The following is a 24,799-nucleotide window of genomic DNA, read 5'->3' as shown; positions in this document are numbered from 1 at the left end:
GGGAACATTTTTATTGTACTAATTACTTAATGAGGGTGTATTTTTTGTATTTTCTTTATTATTATTATTATTATTATTATTATTATTATTATTATTATTATTATTATTATTATTATTATTATTATTATTATTATTATTATTATTATTGCAAGCCAACCTGCTACGCCAGTCCATCTTCTTCCATTCCTGATTGAGTCTCAATGTTGACTTAAGAACATCTTTGTCTTCGGTCATTGTCTTCAGCATTTCATCAGTACATACACCACCACATTTTAAAAGAAACTTCTTTACAACAAATTCTTCATTTCGATGGTGTTTTTGTTAAATTTCAGTACGCCAAGATTATTGCCTAAAATAATAATTCTAATTCTATTTAGTGTATTTAAAACTGTAGAATGATCATAGTCTTCAAAGCGTTTGGTCTACGGGTGACGTATTACGATCTTCACCGACTTCCTCCGAACGAAAACCGAAGTGTTTCGAGGCAACCTGTTCTCTAGTAACCTTTGCTGCTACATGCATTCCTCCTGTCAACATATTTTAAACCTAGTTTTGGCTCCCCAAAAGCCGACATATACCTTAGTGTTTCTATCGACGATACTAATCACACACTTGTTCCCAGGACCGTGCCATGGGGGGCGAAAAATTTGGGAGAAAAAAAAGGAAAAAAGATAGGAAAAATTGCTTGGAATATATGTATGGGGGCGCCGTCGTATACTCTCGCCCCGGGCGCTGATTTTCCCCGGCACGGCCCTGCTTGTCCCCTAACATGTTTTGAAAGATAAACACCCTTGTTAGGTAATACAATTGAATTTTAAAACCCGTGATCATTATATGCCAACACGCTCCAAGATGTTTTAGAAATTAATATTCAGTACAACAGTTATGTGTATATTTACATTAACTTGCACTTGTTTTGAAACGCAACATACCTTCCGCTTTCTGTTCAGTTATACCGTATTCATCCTTCACTGCAATCATGAAGTTAACAGTATCAAAACTGCCCCAATTTAATTTCTTGTCAGTTAATTTTAAAACTCCATTTGCTTTGTTTTTATCAGTTTCATCTAGTTCAGTTTCCAGAGTAAAACACCTGCAAAATTAATAAAAGCAGGAACTTTATTATATAACTAACTTGGAGTAGAGGCTTAAATAAAATTTGATAGCATTAAATACATCATGAATATAAGTTTAAAACAACAAGGACTCATTAGGAAGCTTAAAATAATGTTATTTATTAATTTGTTTATTTCAACACAACAGGGATAATCCTCAATTACAGTATAGCCTGAACAGTGATTATTATACAGTAACCCAAACTTGGTTCGTAATTCTTATTTCAGATAAATTATGTTATTCGAAAGATGATATATTTGATAGTAAGAGAGCTCACGAGTTCACTCGACCAGACGGTTCTACCAAATAGAAAATTTATAGGTACTACCATGAGCAAAATAAATGACGCCAGTGATGAAAATTTTCCGGAAAATTTTCTGGAAAATTTTCCCGGAAAATTTTCCGATTCATAAAAACATACTCCACTTATTCCTATATCGTTGTTTAGTCAAGATGTGAGGTGGAAAATTTTCTTCTATATTTTTCCGGAAAATTTTCCGTTCTTAACAAATATCAGTGATTAAGTAACAATTCGTCAGTATTCATAAAACTGATTCAATTCATATATAGAAATGTTAGAAAGTGAAAGATCGTTTAAAGAATCTGAAAATTTTCATGGCTTAGACAATTTTCAGTACGATGTAGGAACAAGTGGAACAATTTTTCATGAATCGAAAAGTTGTCTGTCCTGTGCAGTGATGAAAATTTTCCGATTCATAAAAATATATTCCACTTATTCCTACATCGTTGTTTAGTTGAGATGTGAGTTGGAAAATTTTCTTCTATATTTTTCCGGAAATTTTTCCGTTCTTAACAAATATCAGTGATTAAGTAACAATTCGTCAGTATTCATAAAATTGATTCAATTCATATATAGAAATGTTAGAAAGTGAAAGATCGTTTAAAGAATCTGAAAATTTTCATGGCTTAGACAATTTTCAGTACGATGTAGGAACAAGTGGAACAATTTTTCATGAATCGAAAAGTTGTCTGTCCTGTACAGTGATGAAAATTTTCCGATTCATAAAAATATATTCCACTTATTCCTACATCGTTGTTTAGTTGAGATGTGAGTTGGAAAATTTTCTTCTATATTTTTCCGGAAAGTTTTCCGTTCTTAACAAATATCAGTGATTAAGTAACAATTCGTCAGTGTTCATAAAATTGATTCAATTCATATATAGAAATGTTAGAAAGTGAAAGATCGTTTAAAGAATCTGAAAATTTTCATGGCTTAGACAATTTTCAGTACGATGTAGGAACAAGTGGAACAGTTTTTCATGAATCGAAAAGTTGTCTGTCCTGTATAGTGATGAAACTATCCGATTCATAAAAATATATTCCACTTATTCCTACATCGTTGTTTAGTTGAGATGTGAGTTGGAAAATTTTCTTATATATTTTTCCGGAAATTTTTCCGTTCTTAACAAATATCAGTGATTAAGTAACAATTCGTCAGTATTCAAAAAATTGATTGAATTCATATATAGAAATGTTAGAAAGTGAAAGATCGTTTAAGGAATCTGAAAATTTTCATAGCTTAGACAATTTTCAGTATTATGTAGGAACAAGTGGAACAATTTTTCATGAATCGAAAACTTGTGTCCTCTACAGTGACAAAAATTTTCCGGGAAATTTTGAAACGGAAAATTTTCCGATTCGTAAAAATATACTCCACTTATTCCTACATCGTTGTTTAGCCGTGGTGTGAGGTGGAGAATTTTCTTCTATATTTTTCCGGAAATTTTTCCGTTCTTAACAAATATCAATGATCAAGTAACAATTCGTCAGTATTCATAAAATTGATCGAATTCATATATAGAAATGTTAGAAAGTGAAAGATCGTCTAAAGAATCTGAAAATTTTCATGGTTTATATAATTTTCAGTACTATGTAGGAACAAGTGGAACAATTTTCCATGAATCGAAAAATTGTCTGTCCTGTACAGTGATTAAAATTTTCCGGAAAATTTTGAAACGGAAAATTTTCCGATTCGTAAAAGAATAGTCCACTTATTCCTACATCGTTGTTTAACCGTGTTGTGAGGTGAAAAATTTTCTTCTATATATAGAGAGAAACACTGTGTAAAATTTTATTTCCCAACTTGAAATACAAAATTTTTCGGAACCCGAAAGCTAATTGGAAAATTATAATTTGTTGCTGACTAACTTTCCTCTACTGAAATTCAATTTTGTAGCTTTATGTGCAGTTAATTATAGTGGAAAATTTTCCACCGAACATCAGTATACATAATATCCAAAATTGTCAGGCCTATGAAAAGTGTTTTCCACTTGTTTCTACATCGTGATGAAAATTTTCCGATTCATGAAAATTCCTCTCACTTGTTTCTACAGAGCGATAAAACTTTCCGATTCAGAAAACAGTTTTTTTAGTTCTTGTTTCGAAATGATGAAAACTTTCCGACTCATAAAAAATTCTTCAATTTTCCCATATAAGTCAGAAAATATTTCGATTAATGAAAAATGGTTTAACTTGTTCCTACATAGTACTGAAAATTGTCTGAACTATGAAAATTTTCAGATTCTTTAAACGATCTTTCAGTTTTTAACGTTTCTATACATGAATTCAATCAATTTCATGATTGCTGAGGAATTGTTACTTGATTACTGATATTTTTTAGAACGGAAAATTTTCCGGAAAAATATAGCGGAAAATTTTCCGGAAAATTTTCCGAAATGGAAAATTTTCCGCGGAAAATTTTCCGCCTCACATCACTAAATGACGCGTCTCTTTATTTTGAAGTTTTTTGAAAATATCTCCGTTTTCTTTATATGTTCGAAATTTCGGAAGGTTTCCCCAGCAGGACAGGTTAATAACAAACCCGTTTTTAATATTTGTGTTAGATATTAGCTTAAAATAAAGAAATTAGAAGCAAAAAACATTAAATCGACAGAAATCTCGAGAATTACCAACTCTGCTAAAGTGGGAAATTTTCAAGAACGCGAGGGAATTCTGCAGTTCAACACGAAGCAGCGACATCTATGTCATTGAGAGAAGCGTGGATTAGATCTACAAACGAAAATTTTAACGAAATATTTCTAGTATGTCTTATTATATGCATTATCAGCGAACTCCAAATATATGAATCTATGCTAAGTATTAACGTATAGATAGTGCAAATAGTGGAAATTACCTATGGAAAAAGACGAATTGTTAGCCCAATCGTAATGAAAAATCGTCTTTACTGTAGAACAGGTTCAGCTTACGTAAGAGAGCAAATAGCTCAGTTAAATAAAGCAACGAGTTTGTAGACCGAAGGTAGACGGTTCGAATCCCGTGGAAGTACTGTTGTCATTTTTATCACTAAGGTTATTTTATGTATTTTTTATTTGGGAAAGAATCAAATTGTAACATATGTGTAAAACTCATGACGATACCAAAAAAAAAAAAAAAAAAAAAAAAAAAAGAGGGAGAAAATATCGTCGCATTTGCATTAGTGTCTCTAATTTTTGTTTGCAAACAGATTCGTAATTATTTCCCCTGTGCTCACTGATGCATAACGAATGTTTTCCAGTAAATGTTAATTCTAATTTGGAGAATTTTATAGTTTCACAATTACTCACTACATAGTCTTCTATCTACGTGTTTGGATATTTTGATAACAGATTTCCCTATTAAATGTTTAATTTTCTCTATAAATATTTGTCTTAAATAGAAATTGTTTTGAATTTACTACATAAGCAAAGTTGCCCGAAGGAGGAGAGCTCAAGTAATAGATATTCTACGTAAAAGCAACCTATTGTAGAATGATGATGCTTCTTACCTTCAGCACATAATCTTAACGTTAGAGAGTCAGAGAGAGAAAAATCCTGTTTTTCCTCCCCTATGACCACTCATCTTAAAGCTCTACCTATAATGATTTGTCACATAATTTCGGCTCTCCAAAGACATTCATATTTATTATTATTATTATTATTATTATTATTATTATTATTATTATTATTATTATTACTGAATATGCCACCATTACATAATGTTGTAACTTTAGACATCTTAGTTTAATGTGCTTTCTTTAGTAATAATTTGAGCAACCACGTCACAAAATTTAAAATGTATGAGGGGGCACGACGTTTTATTTCCCCCTCCTCTCTTTTCAGCACCCTCCAACACAAGGTATATAATTTCTGAGAAGCAGGGCAGACAAAATGAATAAGAAATATATTTAGAGCATCCTTTCCTCCTTCGTGAATGTAATATCACGTAGCATTTTTTATTCTACTGAAGACGACCCTAGGCCGTTATGGTTAGGTAACAAAAGAAATACCGGTACCTAATATATTTATAGCGCCCCTTAACTGTAATATTACCTCTTCTTTATTTGTTCGAGGCTTCCCTACACAACCAAGGGTGACAAAAAGAATAGGAAAAGTGTCTAAAGATTACAAAAGACTTTATATTTTGTCAGAAACAAGGCAGTATATACACAATATTGCTTTCGTTAACAAGTGTTTCACCCTTGAGTCGCTTATAAAATTAGGCAGAATAACTTTTGCCGATCATTGTTCTAGAGGGATTTGTCCAGGATGGTTTGGTGTCGAGCTAATAACGATGAGTATGTTTATTTACATCACTGTTAAAGAAATAGCAAACTTTCTGAAAGGAACTTACTTAGGAAACAGATCTTCCTTCTACTTAGCCAGAGCCCACTCTGAAAAATTGCATCTGGCGTTCTGAGTGAAAGTTCTATGGGACTATTAGAAAAATATATTCCCGTTTCCACGCTGATGGTAGAATTTCTTAAACCGTTATTGAATTACGTTCGAAGGGTAGGCGTAAATAGCGCCCCCGCAACAATGTGGCGTGGGGACCGCACAAGCTGCAAGGCCAAAAAGTATACAGAAAGTACGCAGGGTGGAGCAGGCCAAATTTTCACACGGGCAAAGTGACTTTTTGGCGCCCTTCCCCTAGTAGTAGCCTATATTTTACATTTTATCATAGTGTTTTTAATAGTTTAAACCAGGAGCGTCATTTCAGATTTTGCTTTGGGGGGGGGGGGCAAGACCTCTTGATATAAGTAAAATTTCGCGTTTTTCACTGATTTACTACTATTCTAATGATAAATCTATATACATCTCAAACTCAGGGGGGGGCAAATGCCCCTCCCTGCCCTCCCTAAATGACGCCCCTGTTTTAAACCCATTTTCAAAAAGAAATTCTTAGCTAGGAAAACTTCACAAAGAATATGGCCCGCTATAAACAATACCAACTCCACCCCCCCTGGTCTAGTGGCTAGCATGCCTGCCTTCTGTGGTACCGGGTCCAATTCCCGGTGGATTACTGTTGAACAATAAAAGTGGTTCGGATTCCACTATAATTAGTATCCACATCTCCCTTGCCCATTAAGGCATAACCGTGGAACGCTAAACTCAAGCAAACAAACAAACAATACTTAATTCCCGGCACTCTTTATTCTACATGCCATCTCTCAATTTTTCGATACAGCCCCCTTAGTACTATGAAACTCTCTTCTTCCATAGTGAAATGAAAAAAGATCATATAATTGCCACTACTTTACAAGAATATAAACCAAAAACGTCAGTAGAAAGCACATTATAAAATTTACTTTTTGAGGCTCGTTTTGGTGCCCCTCTTTCTCTGGCGCCCCGGGCAGTCGCCCGGCCCTTAGTCCGCCCTTCAAAGTACGGACGCATAACTAAGGATTGCGGAGGAGAGGTTAACCTTCATGTTATGCCACTGGTTTGACGTGTTTGAAATGTTCAGTAAGTGATCGGTTAGTGAAAAAATTTCGACAGTTACTGATGTTTAAAGTTTAGCTAAGACAAAGCTACCTAATCAAATACATTTGATATCGGGATGTCACAATTTGATTTTTCCTCACATAAAAAAGATAAAAACAATAGTAATAAAAACCCTTACTCGTACTGGGCTCCTAACTAACTAACAACCTAATTCTTACAGACTACTTGCTCTGACCAACTGAGTTTCGATTTCTTACGCGAAAGAAGTCTGTTATATTAAGAGGCATGCTTTTCATTATCAAAACTGTTCGAAGTAATACGAACATGGCTTAAGAACAGAGACGGAACTGAATTACCACTCGATTGACCTTGAGGGCAAATCACAAAGCGTAGCTATAAACGTAAGTTCAGCATGCATTTCTCTGGAGTTGTGTTCAGTATTCCTATCTGCCAGTCATGCTTGTTCGTAGGAGTAATATGTTACAAACCTGACCTTTCGATACAGCACAATAGCAAAAGAATAAAAGGGAAGGAATTCTTGCCCTTGTGAACGTTGGATACCACCATGTGCAATAAAACTGTCGCGTCTCCTTGAAGTGATATTTTATCGAAAATAACTCGTTTTCCTTTATATAGTCTATCCGAAGTTTTTGAGGGTTTCAAAATGAGGAAATGTTACTGACAAACAAGGACACATTTAGGGGTGGGTCCAGGGGGTCCGGACCTCCTCTGAAACCCCAACTTTTCTGTAAATTTAGCCTAATTTTGGGGATTATCTTTTAAAATTTTATTATAATTTATCCTAATATTGAAGTCGGACCCCTCCCGAAATAAATTACTGCATACGTGTCTCTGACAATTTTCAATATATTCGTTAAATAATAAAGTAAAATAACTGAATTAGGAACAAAAAGCTTTAATAATAATAATAATAATAATAATAATAATAATAATAATAATAATAATAATAATAATAATAATAATAATAATAATAATAATTGAAGCGAGCTTAACGAGTTTCAACCGTACGACTCAACCAACGTTTGGGTGCCTGTTCGTTCATCTGCTCCTCTCATAAAAGACATTTCATTTTAATGAAACTAGTAAGTGCCTTCTTTTAGCTCTGCGGAGTAACTATTGCTTGGAATATGAATCTGCAAAACATAAGAGGTAAAATTAACCAAATGGTGCAAGTTTCCACTTATATATATAAAACAATTTTGCAATATCAACTACGTGAATCTTGTCCCATAAAGAAGCCGAAACCCCTACACCGAAGAGCCCTCCGAGATTTGATCATTGTCCACACGGACTGAAATTGTCATTTGAAGCCAAGACTTTAATATGAAGCCAATAATTTCTTTAAAATAGACGGAAAATTCGGAAGTTATAAGCATTTTTATATTTTTGCCTTTTCTTATAAGGGAGCCGTAGCCCCCTATACTGAAGAACCACCCCCCCGGAGATTTGATCATTGTCCACTCGGACTGAATTTTTCGTTTGGAACCAACACTTTAATACGAAGCAAAATATTTCTTTAAAATAGACGAAAAATTCGAAAGTTATAAACATGTTAATAATTTTGCCTTTTCTCATAAGGGGGCCGTATTAGCCTACACTGAAGAGCCCCACGAAATTTGGTCATTGACCACTTGGACTGAAACTCTCATTTGAAACCAAAACTTTAAAATGAAGCCAAAAATTAAACTTTTACATCAATTTAAACTGACTGGGTTCCGGTTCCCCCCACTATTGTTTAGTTTAGTTAAGTGGTAATTTGTGACAGCTTCACATCATCAAAAGAATGTTTCACTTCCCCTCCCCTCCCCCAGGAGTTCGTGCTGGATCCACCACTGGAATCAATAGACACTCTTCCTATTCTTTTTGTCACCCTTGATTGTGTAGGGGCTCCCTCGTACAAATAAAGAAGCGGTAATATTACAATCAAGGGGCGCTATATATTAGGTATTTTTTTAGTTACCTACCCCTAACCGCACAGGGCCATCTTTCGTAGAATAAAAAATATTACGTGATATTCCAATCATGGAAGGGGAGAGGATGCTGTAAATATATTTCTTATTCATTTTGTCTGTCCTGCTTATCAAAAAATACTTTCTGTTGGAAGGGTACTGAAATGAGAGGGGCAAAATAAAAAGTCGTACCCCCTCCTACATGGTTGCTCAAATAAGTACTAAAGAAAGCATTTTAAACTAAGACATTTAAGATTTAAACTAGGAAACTAAGATATCCTTACATTATGTAAGGATGGCATATTCAGGATTATTATTATTATTATTATTATTATTATTATTATTATTATTATTATTATTATTATTATTATTATTATTATTATTATTATTATTTGAATGTTTTTGGAGCAATTTTGTGAGACGAACAATGATATGTAGAGGTTTAAGATGGGTGGTCATAGAGGAGGAAAAACAGGATTTTTCTCTGTCTGACTCTCTAACGTAAAGATTATGTGCTGAAGGTAAGAAGCATCATCATTCTACAATAGGTTGCTTTTACGTAGAATATCAATTACTTGAGTTCTCCTCTTTGGGTCTACTTACCTTATGTAGTAAATTCAAAACAATTTCAATTCAATACAAATACATTGTAAAACTTTTCCGTAATTAAACATCTAGGGAAAATTAAACATTTAATAGGGACATCTGTTATCAAAATATCCAAACACGTAGATAGAAGACTATCTAGTGAGAAATATTGTGAAACTTTACAAAATTCTCCAAATTAGAATTAACATTTACTGGGAAACATTCGTTATGCGCCAGCGAGCATATGGTGAGCAGTGAGCACAGGGGAAATAATTACGAAACTGTTTGCAAACAAAATTAGGGACGCTAGTGCAAGTGCGACAACGGCATTTTTTTCTTTTTTTGGTATCGTCATGAGTTTTACACATACGTTACAATTTGATTCTTTCCCACATAAAAAATAAATAAAATAACCGTAGTGTAGTGATAAAAATGACAACGGTATTTCCAGGGGATCGAACCCGCTACCTTCAGCATACAGACTCGTTACTTTAACTAACTGAGCTATTTGCTTTTTACGTGAACTGAGCCTGTTCCGGTAAAGACGATATTTCATTACGATCGTCCTACCAATTCGTCCTTTTCCATAGATAATTTCCACTATTTGCTCTATCTTTATGTTAATACTTAGCATATATTCATATATTTGGAGTTTGCAGATAATGCATGTAATAACACATACTAGAAATATTCGTTAAAAGTTTAGTTTGTAGATTTAATCCAGATTTCTCTCAATGACATAGATGTCGCTGCTTCGTGTTGAAATGCAGAATTCCCTCGTGTTCTTGAAAATTTCCCACTTTAGCAGAGTTGGTAATTCTCGAGATTTCTGTCGATTTAATGTTTTTTGCTTCTAATTTCTTTATTTTAAGCTAATATCTAACACAAATATTAAAAACGGGTTTGTTATTAACCTGTCCTGCTGGGGAAACCTTCCGAAATTTCGAACATATAAAGAAAACGGAGATATTTTCAAAAAACTTCAAAATAAAGAGACGCGTCATTTATTTTGCTCATGGTAGTACAATACGATGTGAAACATTTTTCGTGAAGGTATGAGAGTGTGAATGTAAGTAATTATTGTTCGACAAAATTCGAGTCGAGACAAGGCTCTTCCAATAGAGAAATATACATTTTTCGAGTCGAGACATAACTTTTACAGCACATTTTCGAGACGAGACAGCCACAAATCTTGTCTCGTGCGCATCCCTATAAGTCGTAAATGTACTATTAGTGCATACTATGTAAAAAAAAAAAATCTTTCTCTTCTGCATAAGGAAACCACAATATTTTATCATGTTTTTCTATCATCTAGGAAATATCGTAAAAGTAGTTATGTTTTTAGTATAATATGCATATATATTTGCGTAATTACATCATTGACATGTTCTATATTATACGGCAAACTGCCAATGTAAATGGTCATTGAACGAAATAAATCAAATTCAACAAACAGAAAAGAAATATAATTAAAGTATCAACAACAATAACAGCAGCATTGTCAACTAAAAGTGCAAACGTAATATTATTTGGTCAACACGCATTTAATTATTCTGTCACAGGTAAACACCAGATAGCTCGAAAAGAATGCCCACCTCAGTTGTTAGATGATTATAATAGTTCAGTCTTTTGTGAAAAAGAGACCTCTGTATAATTGCCAGCCTAGGGCGGGCAATTTGGAATATGAAAGTATTCCAGTTTTGTGGAAAGAGACGTAAGGATAGTGCTTGAAGTAGGGTTTCAGATCTGTTCCCATTAACTACCAGTATTATATCTTATGAAGCAACTTCAGGTCAGAGGTATTTCTGCTTACTCCTGGGGACTGGATATTAAGGTATCGCAAGAGCTTCTCCTTGTGTAATGTTCGAAGTGCGGGAACATGAAATAGTACTATAGCAATTAAAGAACTTGAGAATAGAATCAAGTCTAGAGAGATGTGTAGGTACGACCATGGCCCATATGGGAGAGAAGTATTCGAACTTGGGCGCTATTAGTGTTTTATAAAATGTTGCTAATGATGCCAGTTCACTAGGTTGCTAAAGAAGCTTCAACATTCCCATTGATTTCTTAACTATTGAGAAGATGTGATCAGAGAACGTGAGTTTCAACTCAAAGATGACACCAAGATCATTATGACTAGCAGTGTGTGTTATAGGGGAACCGTCCCACATAGCACAAGTACGTCCACGGGATATCCGAGACTGAGCCCGCAACGGACGACGGGATATCCCGGGATATCCGAATGTGCTCCCGGGACATCCACAGGATTTCCGCGGGAGATCCAGATGTCCGCTAATATCCCGGGATACGGGATATTCAACGGGACCACGAAGGGATGTCTATTGGTTTTCCCTCGGACCTCCTGTCCCATCTGGGACGTCCTGTGGACATCCTACATGGGAATCTTTCAGGACGTCCCATGCAGGACGTCCATGGGATGTCTTCTCATTGTCCCGATAATCCCGGGAACCGAATGGGATGATAGGGATCAAAATGGGACATCCCAGGGACGTAGTGTGCTATGTGGGGTTAATATAGTATTCGCAGGGAACAGGAGACTTTTTCAGAGTAATGGTAGAGAACAGCTATGAGGAAGGGGCAGAAGACGTGGAGGATGTACAAAAAGGAAAGAACTTGGACTGAGGGATGTGTCACAGTTATTACCAGTCTTGGACTGGCCAGGGCCGTAGGGGCCGGAATCCCGGCCGGGGCTCCACCCTCAACTTCATTTATTTATATAAATTTTTAATTCTTATGTAAGTATTTACAACATAACAAAAAGAACCATGAAATTCGACTATATCAGATGGACGTCACTGAGTATTTCCACGGACATCAGAAAGATGACTGTAGATATCTTACTACGTCCAGAAGACTCCCAATACCTTACAGACTCCTTCCCGAAGGTTATTACTACAATGTGCAACAGAAATAGCATTTAGAAAACACGGCACATCCGTCATTTCTCGTTCAATTATGGTGATCATTATAGCCTGAATTTAGGATAGAGCAAACAGAATGGAGCCCCTTTTCTGCATTACGGTAACTGAATTTGTTATCAGTAGGGCTAGGATAATTACATATTTTGCATAATGCATATGTAAACACATACTTAAGGATTTTTAACGTAAAACGAATACTTCATATGCAGGTGCAACAGATGTTTATCCTGTGCAATGAAGGTGTGCATCAGCATGTACTACAGGCAAGTTCGCTCACCAACTTGTATGTAGCATACAAATATTCTCTTACTTTGCCACGCACCCAAAGTACATGTGAAAGAACATTTTCAAAACTTCACCTGATTAAAACAAAACTACGTCTTTGCTCAGTCAGGATTCGCTAGAAACATTTTTACTCATTAGTGTTGAATGCAACATTTTTGATATTTTAGATCGGGAACTGATTATAGAAGAGTTCTATACAACCTGATGAACTGAAAAGATCGTTAGCGTTTTAAAAGTGTGACTTTGAGTTGATATTTATTATACATATTGCATACTAGTATATTTCCTTATTCCCTCACATGTGTTTGTAAATAAATTACTGGTAAAAAGCAGACGTGAAGAGTCAATTATGGAAAGTGTAAAAAGTTTCGTTATTATCGTTAAACTTGTTGTCAGATTTCTTATTTCGTATTCTAAACATTGTTTTGATTAAAAATATTTCGTTTTTACACATAATTGCATACGTGATCAGAAAAAAAATCTAATTGATATTTTGTATGGGAAAGCCATTGTTTTGTTTTGTGAATACCAAAAGAGTGGTTTTTCAAATAATGTATTTGTCTTCATTTTTTTATGTTGCTACTCCAACTAAACGCTAAATTTGACGAACTAAAATATTTGTTGTCTGTCCGTCACTTGAAAGTAGAGGAAGTTCGGGTATTATGGAATAGTCGGATAATATGGAATACCTCATTATCTCGCCTGTGGTGTGTTGCTTCCAAGCGGAGAGGAAACAAACTACTACCTCTTGCTCCCATGATATTCTACAGTCAGTCTCCTTGTGATTGTGGCATTCGTTATGTTGGTAGACGTGAAAATCTGATTTCATATTCGTGAAAACGTTTGCAGGTAAGTGTTTTACAACCTGTATTTTCCTATTGAAATGTAATAGAACAACAATTCTTTGTTTACTATTACATTGGATATACAGAGTGGTAGTTTGATAAGCGCCATTATCCTATACGCCTTCGAATGCGTTTAACAGCTCTTTAGTTACCAAGGTGGCGTGGAGGGCAATATGGAATACCCACAAGAAAAGCATGGTATTAAGTATTCCGTATGGTATTCCGATTACAAAAATATCTATCGGTATTAAGCAATTAAACATACATATATGATGACAACAATGCTAAGTGTATTTTTTATTACACCAAATTTTCTGATGATACAAGTGGTAAGCTTGGGTCCACCTGAAACGGAGTATTATATTTATGATTTTTGCAAGTAATCACATTTAGTTATGGCTTGACATTCAGAATTTTCATATATTGTCACTGTATTCTTTGTATATTTAACAGAAAACTCATTTCTTTTCTATATAGCATTTGTATTTCATATTACGCGACTATTTCATATTACCCTCCAAAGTGGTTTCTTTACAAATTATAAATTTTGCCCACCCCTGTAACGAAACCTCTTTATCAAGATACGCATAAATAAAGCCAAATATGTAAGGCGTATACTTTTTTTTGTTTCAATGTGCAATTATTAACTGAGTTTCAAGCGAAACAAAAATGGTATTCCATAATACCTGAACTTCCTCTAATAGAAATTAAATGACTTTGTGGGAGAAACAATGAGCTATCAGGTTAGTTTCTTGTTGACTGACCGCATTAAGAACTATTGACCTGTAGTGAGTATTCCATGAACAAAACACGGGACATTTTAGCGTTCCGGTAAACGTTTTTGAGACACCGGAACAGAACTCTGAGAAAGGGACGATCCCGTATTTAGGGATGTATATGACTCCTACCGTAGGCCCCAGGGGTTTCAGTCTGACACTGATTATTATCTTATGTAACTTCAAACTTCAGTGTTTGTACATAGTTTTTCCAGCACTCTTTCGCTTGTTCAATGTCAATAAATTCAGTCTTGTCGTGTTTAACTGACTTCAGAAAAAGAAGAGGTTCTCCATTCGATCCGTTTATACGAGGGCGATTCAGAAAATAATGCCTCCAAGGTGATACCTTTATTTGTGTTTGATAGATAGCACCGATAAAGGAATTAGTGGAAAGCTTGTAATGTCAGCTACAAATGGTGGCATCATTTTTAAACATAGTTTCCATTACGGGCAATATACTTGCGTCAACACGAAATAATGTTTTTCATGCCATCGGCGAAGAATTATGGTGCTGCTGGCGACACAATTGCCGAACTGCTGTTTTTTTCGTCCGCGTCACAACTGTAGCGTTGACTCTTAAGGTGACTCTTAAGTTTGGAGAAGATTCGAAAATTGTAGGGCGCAAGATCTGGACTATAGGCAGAATGAGGCAGAATGTCAACAACACTTTGCCAGCAGAAGGGACAACTTTAAATTTTTGGGCGGAGGAGAGAACATGTGGTGGCACTTCATCGATTGACTATTCGTTTCCGGGTCGTAATGGTGTATTCACGACTTGTCACCAGCGATGAATGTTCCTGGGTGTACAATCTTCCGCAGTCAGAAATTCAATGATAGCCCGCTGTTTCAACCAGACGTTAGCACTAAATGCCACGAATTGTTCTATTACTCTGGAACGAGAAGAGATAGAAAGGCGAAACAAGAGGCATTTTATAGTTTAAACATCAGTGCATTGATGACAAACAGTTCAGAATGTTTGCAGTACTACTGGCCAAGTACTGCGCTTGAAGGCATTACTTTCTGAATCACCCTCGTATATGTTAAGTTTATGTTTATACATAACTTCGACATAGCTGGACCGATTTTGATTATTTTTTCTTTGTTTGAAAGAGCTTTCTTCCTCTTGTGGTCCCATGTAAACTCTTACAAACCTCAACAATACATTACTTGTTGATTAATGTGTGAGCCATTTGCACATGCATGATAACTAAACATTGAAAATTTCCCACCAATTTACAACGATTTAATAAGGTACTAATCATACAATGCCATCTTCACGAGGACAGCATTCAAGTTATATTTTGCGAACTCTAATATTTTAAGTATAAAAGATCTCATATCTAACTCTGTACATGCAATAAATAAATAAATAAATAAATAAATAAATACTCACTGCTCATATTCTTTGTGAGTTACAGCATGTCCTTGGGTAAAAGCGTAAGTTCTATCCCAATTAATGGTAAACTTCAAGCTGCTGTTCGTATCTCTATCAGTCGCGGCTAATTTCTTTGTGATAATATAGTCCACAGTTTCATTCTCATACACAGATGGATTATCGTCCTGAATAAAGAAAATTTCTATTAAATTTATGAAATGAATAGTAAATTAAGCATTATTTTATTTGTTTGATTGTTATCCTTGACGTAACCATAATGTTATGGCTTCTAGATCAGTCTGATATATGGTGGTTCGTAGCTTTAAATAATTTGATTTATTAAATGGTCAACAATTGGACGAAGGGTCATATCTCAAAACAAAATCTCACTTTTTCAGGCATAAAGAAAAAATATAATTCCATAAAGATCAAAAAAGTTAAAAATGTAATACAGTAGAGCGTCGATTATCCGAACGTCGGTCAACCGAACGACCGCTTAACCGAACCGTGTACTCGCTCGCAATTGTTACTCTCCCACCCTACCGTCCATCACCCCCCTCACTCCCAAACGAAGTTTCCCACAGTAGTTGCCGCACTGAGCCACCGCTGGCGGAACATTGCTTCTAATGGGGCCTTCATAAGGCGCTGCTGACCGGCCAAGCCGCCAGTCGCTATGTTTCAACAATCAGCACACTTCTTTTTATGAATAAATTTACTGTACAGTACTTCTTTTTGGCAAATAAACATGTACAGTTCGATTATCCGAACAAACCAGTTTTCCGAACACCCATGTCCCCCAATTACTTCGGATAATCGACGCTCTACTGTAATTGATCATGTATTCCACATAATTATTACCTGGAATAAGTGAACAGCTATTACATATTCAACTGCTTTCCTATCCACGTAATTATTATTTCTTTCTTCATGTCTGAAAAAGTGAGATTTTGAGATAATACGACCCTTCGTCAAATTGTTGACGAAATGTTTGTTGGCAATACTATATACTTTAAGCGACACTATAGTTGGGGTAATTTGTCTCAGAAGGGGACCACCTGAAAACAATATCAAAGTTTCACCATTTAACAATAAATCCTAAGCGAGTAGAGACATGCTAGAGTAGGGTACGGAAGAGCAGAGTAGAATACGGTAGAGTAAAGTAAAGTAGGATAAGTTAGGTTAAGTTCTTTTCCTTCTGGCTTCTTTTAACACCTGGACCCATAGAACCAGGGATGTAATGGGGGGTATACGCGGGTATACGGCGTATACCCACCTCTAAATTTTGGAAACTATCGTATAGCCACCTAACATTTAGGAAGTACGTGGGTATACGCTACATTTGATTCATATTTACTGACTTAATTAAAAAAAAAACTACTTTTTATGTACTGTATCTTAAAACAAAACAAAAAAAAAATCACTAAACAGCTGGTCGTCAGGCTGTGGTCGCGAGTGATGTCTAAATTTTTTAAAAAATGTTTGCGTTTTCGGAGTGTGGGAATCGAGTTTTCTGAGAATCCCTTCTAGAACAATGGAAAACATCACTCTGAACCTTCAGTGATTTTATGTTCAAGATGTCAGATGCACTGTCCTTGCCTTCTAAAACCTGACCTCCGGTACTATAATACGTCTAAAATAAAGCCAAGCTGTTTCTAAATGCTTTTCTTGGAAACTGTTAGAAACTCTTTTGTTTGTAAAGATCAATGGGAGATAGAGTTAAGTGGTGAGGAGTGTAAAGAGTAGGGTGTATATCCAGGTGGTGACATTGAAATTGTTATGTTTTGACATAGCAATGACCACAGTTTTCACGCCCTCTTTGGTCCAAATTCGAAGTCTACCTATTGGATACAATTTGAGCAAGGCAATACAGGATGGAACCAGTTCCTTTCCAATCGTGTAAGGAGGTTCCGAAAAAATGAGTGTTTACTTTATTTCAAGGATTAAGAGGAAATTAAATGAGTATATTTATGCCAAAAAAAAGCGTTGGCCCTCACAAAATTAACAGAAAAACATGACCTATCGTCGGTCTAGTTGAAGCTTTCACCGTCGTTCCCAATACCATCAAATACAACAGCGACTTCGGATTAGTACTGCTCATTTGTGGCCGCAATTGACATCAAAGAAAGTGGCGATTGATTTTCATAAATACTCAGTAGCTAATAGTAGTAGTTTTTCCGCAACCTACTGGACAAAACAACAACAAAAAAGGATGGGGTAAAATAAAAATTTTTCTTTCTTGTTGTTTTTGTTCAGATAAAAAATATTTGAAGAAAATTTGTTAAAAGTAGGAGGTGGAAAACAAGTCAGGAAAGACCTAGCGTATGAGCATGTCACAGCAATCTTTGAACATTTCAGTAGAACCGTCACTTGAAGTAGCCGAGATTCATTTGCTTAGTAGTGTTTAAACTTTCTTTTTGGGTTGACGAATTAAGAGTTGCTTCGCAATTTGCAAGATATCCAAGAAGGTGTTAGAAAATGGGTTAAAATGGTAAAGAGACAGTAGCTGTGTAAATTCCGTTGACGAAAATGTAAAAGCAAAGATATCGAGAAATAAGGAAGAAAAATCCAAAGAACAAGTTAATTTCCCAACTATTACTTCAGAAACAGACGTAAGTATGTTTATTTATTAATTTATTGATTTCACATCATAAAGGTTGTTATAGCATCTCCGGCTTGATGACGAACATGTCAGAGGGATAAGATCTTTCGTTAAAGACATTGCAAAGGAGATTAATTGGGGCCTACAAGTTAGGCACTATTCCAATATTTGCGTGGTGCGAATAAAGAAAAACCTGTCAAAATAGCTGATCTGCAAAGGGGTTTTCACACCTTCTTCACCGATGTATTATTATTATTATCATTATTATAGAAACGGCCCAGGTTTAAATTTTGCTGGGAACAGCTGTGCGAGTAATTGCATTTCTTAAAATTTGATAGCCACCCATCTTCATTGTTCTTTCCAAGCTTTTTTTTTTTTACATTAAGTGAATGGTGGAATAGTACATCAGCTTATAAGTTCAGGCAGCGTCCTTTTCAAATCCTTTTGTCTGATAGTGTGCTCAAGACTTAATAATTTAATAAGAAGTGATAAAACACCGTTCAATATATCAGAAAATGTCTGATCACGGAAATTGTAATTTACCTAGAAGAGCTAGACAAATGGGTTTTCTTATTTGCTTCCTCGGTTTAAATTTCTAAAAAAATCTTAAAAATTCAAATTTGAATTTAAAGAGTGAAAAATCTCTCATTTTTTAATTTACAATTTTATTTCTTTTAGGAAAGACTTTAAGGAGTAGTCTATTTTTTGTCTTTATCTATTTTTCTTTTTTTCCAGAGTCTGTATTTATTTTATTTTATATCACTAGATACAGCTAAGAGGCCATTTTATACTGGATACCTACAACAATAATAACAATGGAAAGGATTAGGGAAGGTATCGGCAATGTCCTGTTTAGTAGGTATTATCCCGGGATTTACCTGGTAGGACTGAGGAAAACCCCATTCAGGATGGTTGTCAGTGGGAATCGACCTCCCAAATGATAGTTGAACGCTCTAGCAATTGACCTACTTTGCTCGGTAAGATTGTTGTTTGTGATTTTTTTCTTTTTGAATTGCTCCTGCGGGAAACTTGAACCTCGACCCGAAAGAAATTATTGAACTAAAGTTTTAGGTGGGTATAACGATACTACCCGACTCTAACTTCGGAGCTTGCATCAAGACTTAATTCAGCCATGAATTGGCCTCGAATTGGAAGTACAACCATTTCTACAACCTGACTTAATTAACACAGAAAGTTAAATAATGTCTTAAATTAACCTATGATATTGTAGGTAATCTTTTTCTTAGTCCTCGGCTAATAGGTTAAATGGTTCGATGACTATTCTCCAAAATGTAGCTCTCCATCCAGAGTTTTATTTTTGTTGCTTCATATACATATCCTGCTTGTTCTAACCTTAATAGCGCAAAGAATAATAAGTGTTAGAGGAAGCATTTTGGTTAATTTCAGACGAAACCACACCTGTGTGTGTTGTCAGAAAATACCAAGTCAAGAGTATGGAGAAAGTATATACAAAATTTTACAAATTAATCCAAGGTCTCATAGATAATTGTGGATTAAATGGAAGGTTTAATTGTCTTGTGTAATTTCCGAATATCTTGAATGTGACATTTTTCGAAAGTACAAGTATGGTTTTCCCTGAAATTTACCATACTACATCTTCTACTAACACTACTCTTTGAGCTATTAATGCTCAAAGTTCAATTTTCTGCACTTTCCCGCGCTAGTAATTCGGGAAAGACACCCCTTTCGATTTCGGTGTAATAAAATTTGTCTTTCTTGTTTTCGTGTCTAGTTTCAATCCCCAAGCGCTTTAATAGGAATTATGAAACACCCTATATATATATATATATATATATATATATATATATATATATATATATATATATATATATATATGGGGGGGGGTGTAACAAAGGATGGAGCGTATACCCACCTAAAATATTAGCATTACATCACTCCATAGAACGTATTGAACTTGTCAAAATTACGTAAAAAATATTAACTCTTAATATATATATATTACATGGTACACATTCATTCTGCATTTAAAATAGAACATAAAATAAAAACAAAAGCTTAGAAACTCGTTACCAAAACTGGCGAATATATTTGTAGGCAAATTAACTCTTTCGCTGCATAATAATTTTTGAGGCCACCAAAATCACCAAATTTTGACATTTATTCATTATGAAAATCTTAGAATCGAAACCAAACGTTATACAAATTCTCCCTGTCACCACAGTATGCAAATTATCTAGTTTGTTACGCTCCTGACATATCCAATTGTCAGTGTTGCCAAACTATTTACAACAGTATGTATAACATTATTTGCTAGAGAATGTCCTATTTTCTTAACTAAGTGTAGGTAACTTGATATAAATATCACTACAAGAACTGAGAAAGATATATTTGTTGTTCCCGATCTCTCCACACATATCTAGATTGTCAGTGTTGCCACCCTATTATAATATTTTCTAGATAAATTTTGTTATTATTGACCATTTTTATGATTCTCTGCACCCTCTCACATTATTTGCACTCAATCTGATACCAGTATATTTCCCAATATCGAAAGGCGTCTGTTCTGTGTTTCATCCACGCATGTATCTCAGTTGTCAGTGTTGCCACTCTATTTCGAATTGAATTTTCTGAAAATTCTTTTGTAACATCCATAGTTTCCGCATGACGTTCGGCAAGAGTATGTCTATCTTCGACCAAAGAACTCTATGGTAACCAATCCAGTAGGCCCTAAGATTTCAGTGTTGCGACCTGTCAGCAAGAAAATTTCTTAAATAAAATTGGGGTCAAAAATCACCACTTCGATGTGGAATTAACCGAACCAATCAGAATCTAACAAGAACGCAGCTATCTCATTGTCGCTGATTGTCTTTTCTTTGGATGCCATAAGTTACTGCTCCAATTAGCAGTGAAGCACACCTTACCAAAAGAAGCAAGACTCTCGTAATAATTGGTATAACATTGCTTTAGTTCAAAGAATCACCGCCAGTTGGCAGCACAATGCAATGTATTATCACTACGAAATATTTTGTATCGTCTGTTAAACTAATGTCGAATATCGCAGCGAAGTAGAAACAAAAATAGACGTTGCGGACTGAAGTCGAATTTCGAAGCCAATGGTAAAAGCCATCAGTTCGACTAAAGTCGAGTTTCGCAGCGAAAGGATTATTTTCACCTAAAATATGCTTTTGTATCACTTTGGGCCTAGATATGGCCTAAAGCTAAAAATGGTTTAAATATAGATTTATATGACCAATAAACACCGCATTTTTGTGTTCACAAGAGTCAGAAATGTGTTAATATTTAATTAGGCATGTGAAAAGATGCCAAGACAAAATCGTCGACTTTGTTTAACAATTTAAGGAGGCAGGTTGTGATCAGTTTTAGATCATTACCTAATTTTCATTTATATATACTATATTTGGGTGTCCCTTATTTAGGGTAATTTCGTGTTGCGATACGCACACCCGCCAAATGTACTCTATGTGACCGTAAACACGCATTAGTGAAATAGCAGCTCCCAACGAGAACGGTAACCCGTACAGACTTGACAAAGTAATGAAATGACATTTCCACAGTATAATATAATTTAGAATGTCCAACCGTGATAACGGAGAAACTAAGACAGAGAAACGAAACTTTGCACGAAGTAAGTAGAGAAAGGACGACATTGCCCGTGTATTGACGAACATTACCCGATGAACAGTGTTGCCAACCCATGAGAAAATTATGTTTTTGTAAATCGAATGACCTAAATTGGATATCATCATTGAAAGCAGCCAGAAAAATAAAGCCAAAAAAGATGGTAAACGCAGATCATTGTTGCAAACTTTTCGAGAAATAAGGTGAAACATGTGTTAAATGCAAACGCCGTGGCTCACACAAGGAGTGAGGTACTAATGTTTTGAAGATCTTAAACTAAATATTGACAAGAACTGTTTACGCTGACTCTAAGTCAAGGAGGGTCCGTTGAACAGTGTTGCCATCAACAGAAGAGAAAAGTTGAGTCTGGAAAATGTGCAATAACTCGGAAAAGGTCACTACTGCAGTACGGTTCAAAACGTATAATGTAAGGCGGTAGAGCTTGAGGAGCAGTACCGTGGTTATATGAGATCGAAAATCATTTTTGACGTCATCATCGCTATCAGTGACCTCGAAAACCCACGAGTACATAAACCGATGCAAATTGCGATGTTTTCATATTTTGATCTGGTTGTTGGGATTCCAACCCACGGTGCAGCGTTGCCATCTTTTAAAAACCTTACTTTTCAGCTTCAACGAAATACCGAATATTTTGGTCAGTACGTGACTTATCGATCTCACATAACCACGGTGCTACTCCTCATGCTCTACCGCCTTGCGTTGTAGCTTTTAAATCATGCTGCACTAGTGTCCTTTTCGGAGTTATTGTACATTTTCCAAACTCAACTTTTCTCTTCTGTTGATGACAACACTGTTGAACGTACCTTTCTAGACTTGGAGTGAGCGTAAACAGTTCTTGTCAATATTTAATTTAAGGTGTACAAAACATTAGTAACATTACCTCACTCCTTGTGTGAGCCACGGCATTTGCATTTCGCACATCTTTCACGTTATTTCTCGAAAAGTTTGCAACACTGATCTGAGTTTACAATCTTTTTTGGTTTTATTTTTATGTTTTCTTCCAATGATAATATCCAATTTATGTCATCCGATTTACGAAAACAAAATTTTCTCTTGGGTTGGCAACACTGTTCATCCGGTGATGTTCGTCAATACACGGGCAGATGTCGTCCTTTCTCTATTTGCTTTGTGCAAAGTTTCGTTTCTCTGTCTGTTTTAGTTTCTCCGTTATCATAGTTGGACATTCTATATATTTGTATGTACTTTCCCTCAATTTCAAGGTTGCACTTATTGGCCTCTATATAATATACACATAATTGTTGTCTCCAAGCTAGATTCAAAACTAATAACAGTCTCTTTATTATTGGTGAATAATGTAGCCCAATTTTATCACTGTTGATAGAACTTGCTATATTCATAAGCAATAAATAAATAATAAAACAATATTTTAGAAAATAAAAGAAAAATCTATCTCTATTTCGAGAAAGTAGAAACTATTTAGACATTACAATTTACAGGAGAAACGTTTACACTTCTTACAACAGTTTGCATAAACCCATTTTTAGCAGTCAATATACTCATTACGACTTGATACTATCTATATTATCTTGCAAAGTTAACATTAAAAATAATGGTAAGCACATAGATTAACTAGTTTGGAAGAGAATATGAAACTGAAAAATGATTATTGTCACACCATTAGAAAATAGAATGTGTATGAAGTGACAATATTACAAAAACAGGAAAAAAGAAAAAAAAAAAGAAAACTCTTTAGTTAGTTCAAAATTAATTGTTTTCAAAAAGTCGAAAGAAAGAACACGAATAGGGCTCCAAGAGTTCGCAAAATTCTTATACAGATTCGAAGAACATCTTTCTGAAATATAGCGTGGTTAAAAACCATCTACTAATGTTGAAAAGTTACAAATAGCTCAAAAACTATTTTACCGAAAAATACATTGTTCAGCGTATATGAAGACACATGTGAATGTGAATGTATATATATATATATATATATATATATATATATATATATATATATATATATATATATATATATATATATATATATATCTGAATGACTAAAAGGTACATACACCATAGAATTAAAAAAAAATGTTTAGTTTTACGTCCCACGATTATGCCTGTTAGGCTAAAGGAGACGGTGATTATGAGAAATGAATAAACTGGTGGAGTGAAGAAAGTGGGAGAAACGAGAGAACCCCGAGAAAACCACAAGCACGGTGTTTGTCCATCACAAAGTCCACACGGCGCGAGCTGGAATCGAACCAGGGACCCCAAGCACGGAAGGTGAACGCTCTACCACTGAGCCGCCGCGCTCCCAGCATAGAATTAAAGAACATATATGTAACACACACAAAGTATATAAGAACATATATCAGGCATTGATACCTCAACACCTGAATTGTGTAAGCATCAGTTTGAGATCAAACCTAATATCTCTCCATTTTGAAGGAAATACTCATGAATCATATTACATTCACACAATTCCCTAAATACAAATAAGGGCAATCTGGGCAGCATATAGGACAGTAGAAACAGATAGTTTAAAACAGTAAGTTTGATAAATACACATACAATTAGCCCAGAAGTAGTTTATAACAAAGCTACGTATATTTACTATGATACTCATGACCAACTGTAAGGGAGCTTAGTGGGTAAATAAACCGACCTGGCAACATGACACTCTGAGTGATAAAATATTTCTTAAGTTATAACATACAACAACATGATGGACGGTGAAAAACAGAAATAGTGAATGACATACATGGTGGACTATTCAGTTGTATAATAATTTAATTGTTAATACTTTTACAAGTTGATGTTGATTTGAAGTTCAACGTTTCATTCAGCATCGAGATTATGTGAAACGTAGACCTACAGCTAAACGTGGGATCCAAATCACAGAGCTCCCGCCGGGAATCGAACCCGGGTCTTTTGCACCAAATTAATATTACAAGTAGTACGTAGACCATAACCTAGT

The 24,799-nt window shown here is 35.1% G+C and overlaps 1 protein-coding gene across 1 annotated transcript in view; it reads right to left on the bottom strand.

The window, feature by feature from the left end:
- The window catches only part of LOC145661881 (cadherin-AgCad1-like), a 233,881-nt gene that overhangs the window by 143,902 nt on the left and 65,180 nt on the right, over positions 1–24,799 (bottom strand). The window contains exons 9-10 of the mRNA XM_081727223.1: positions 15,636–15,802; positions 933–1,093 (exon numbers count right to left, since the gene is read on the bottom strand). Coding sequence (XP_081583349.1) covers positions 933–1,093; positions 15,636–15,802 — 328 coding nt within the window. The remainder of the gene's footprint in view (positions 1–932; positions 1,094–15,635; positions 15,803–24,799) is intronic.

The sequence above is a fragment of the Thermobia domestica genome, chromosome 10, assembly GCF_964235325.1.
Source record: "Thermobia domestica chromosome 10, izTheDome1.hap1.1, whole genome shotgun sequence".
Taxonomy (NCBI): domain Eukaryota; kingdom Metazoa; phylum Arthropoda; class Insecta; order Zygentoma; family Lepismatidae; genus Thermobia; species Thermobia domestica.
The sequence above is the reverse complement of the archived record's forward strand: the minus strand, read 5'-3'. Positions and strand labels throughout refer to the sequence as shown.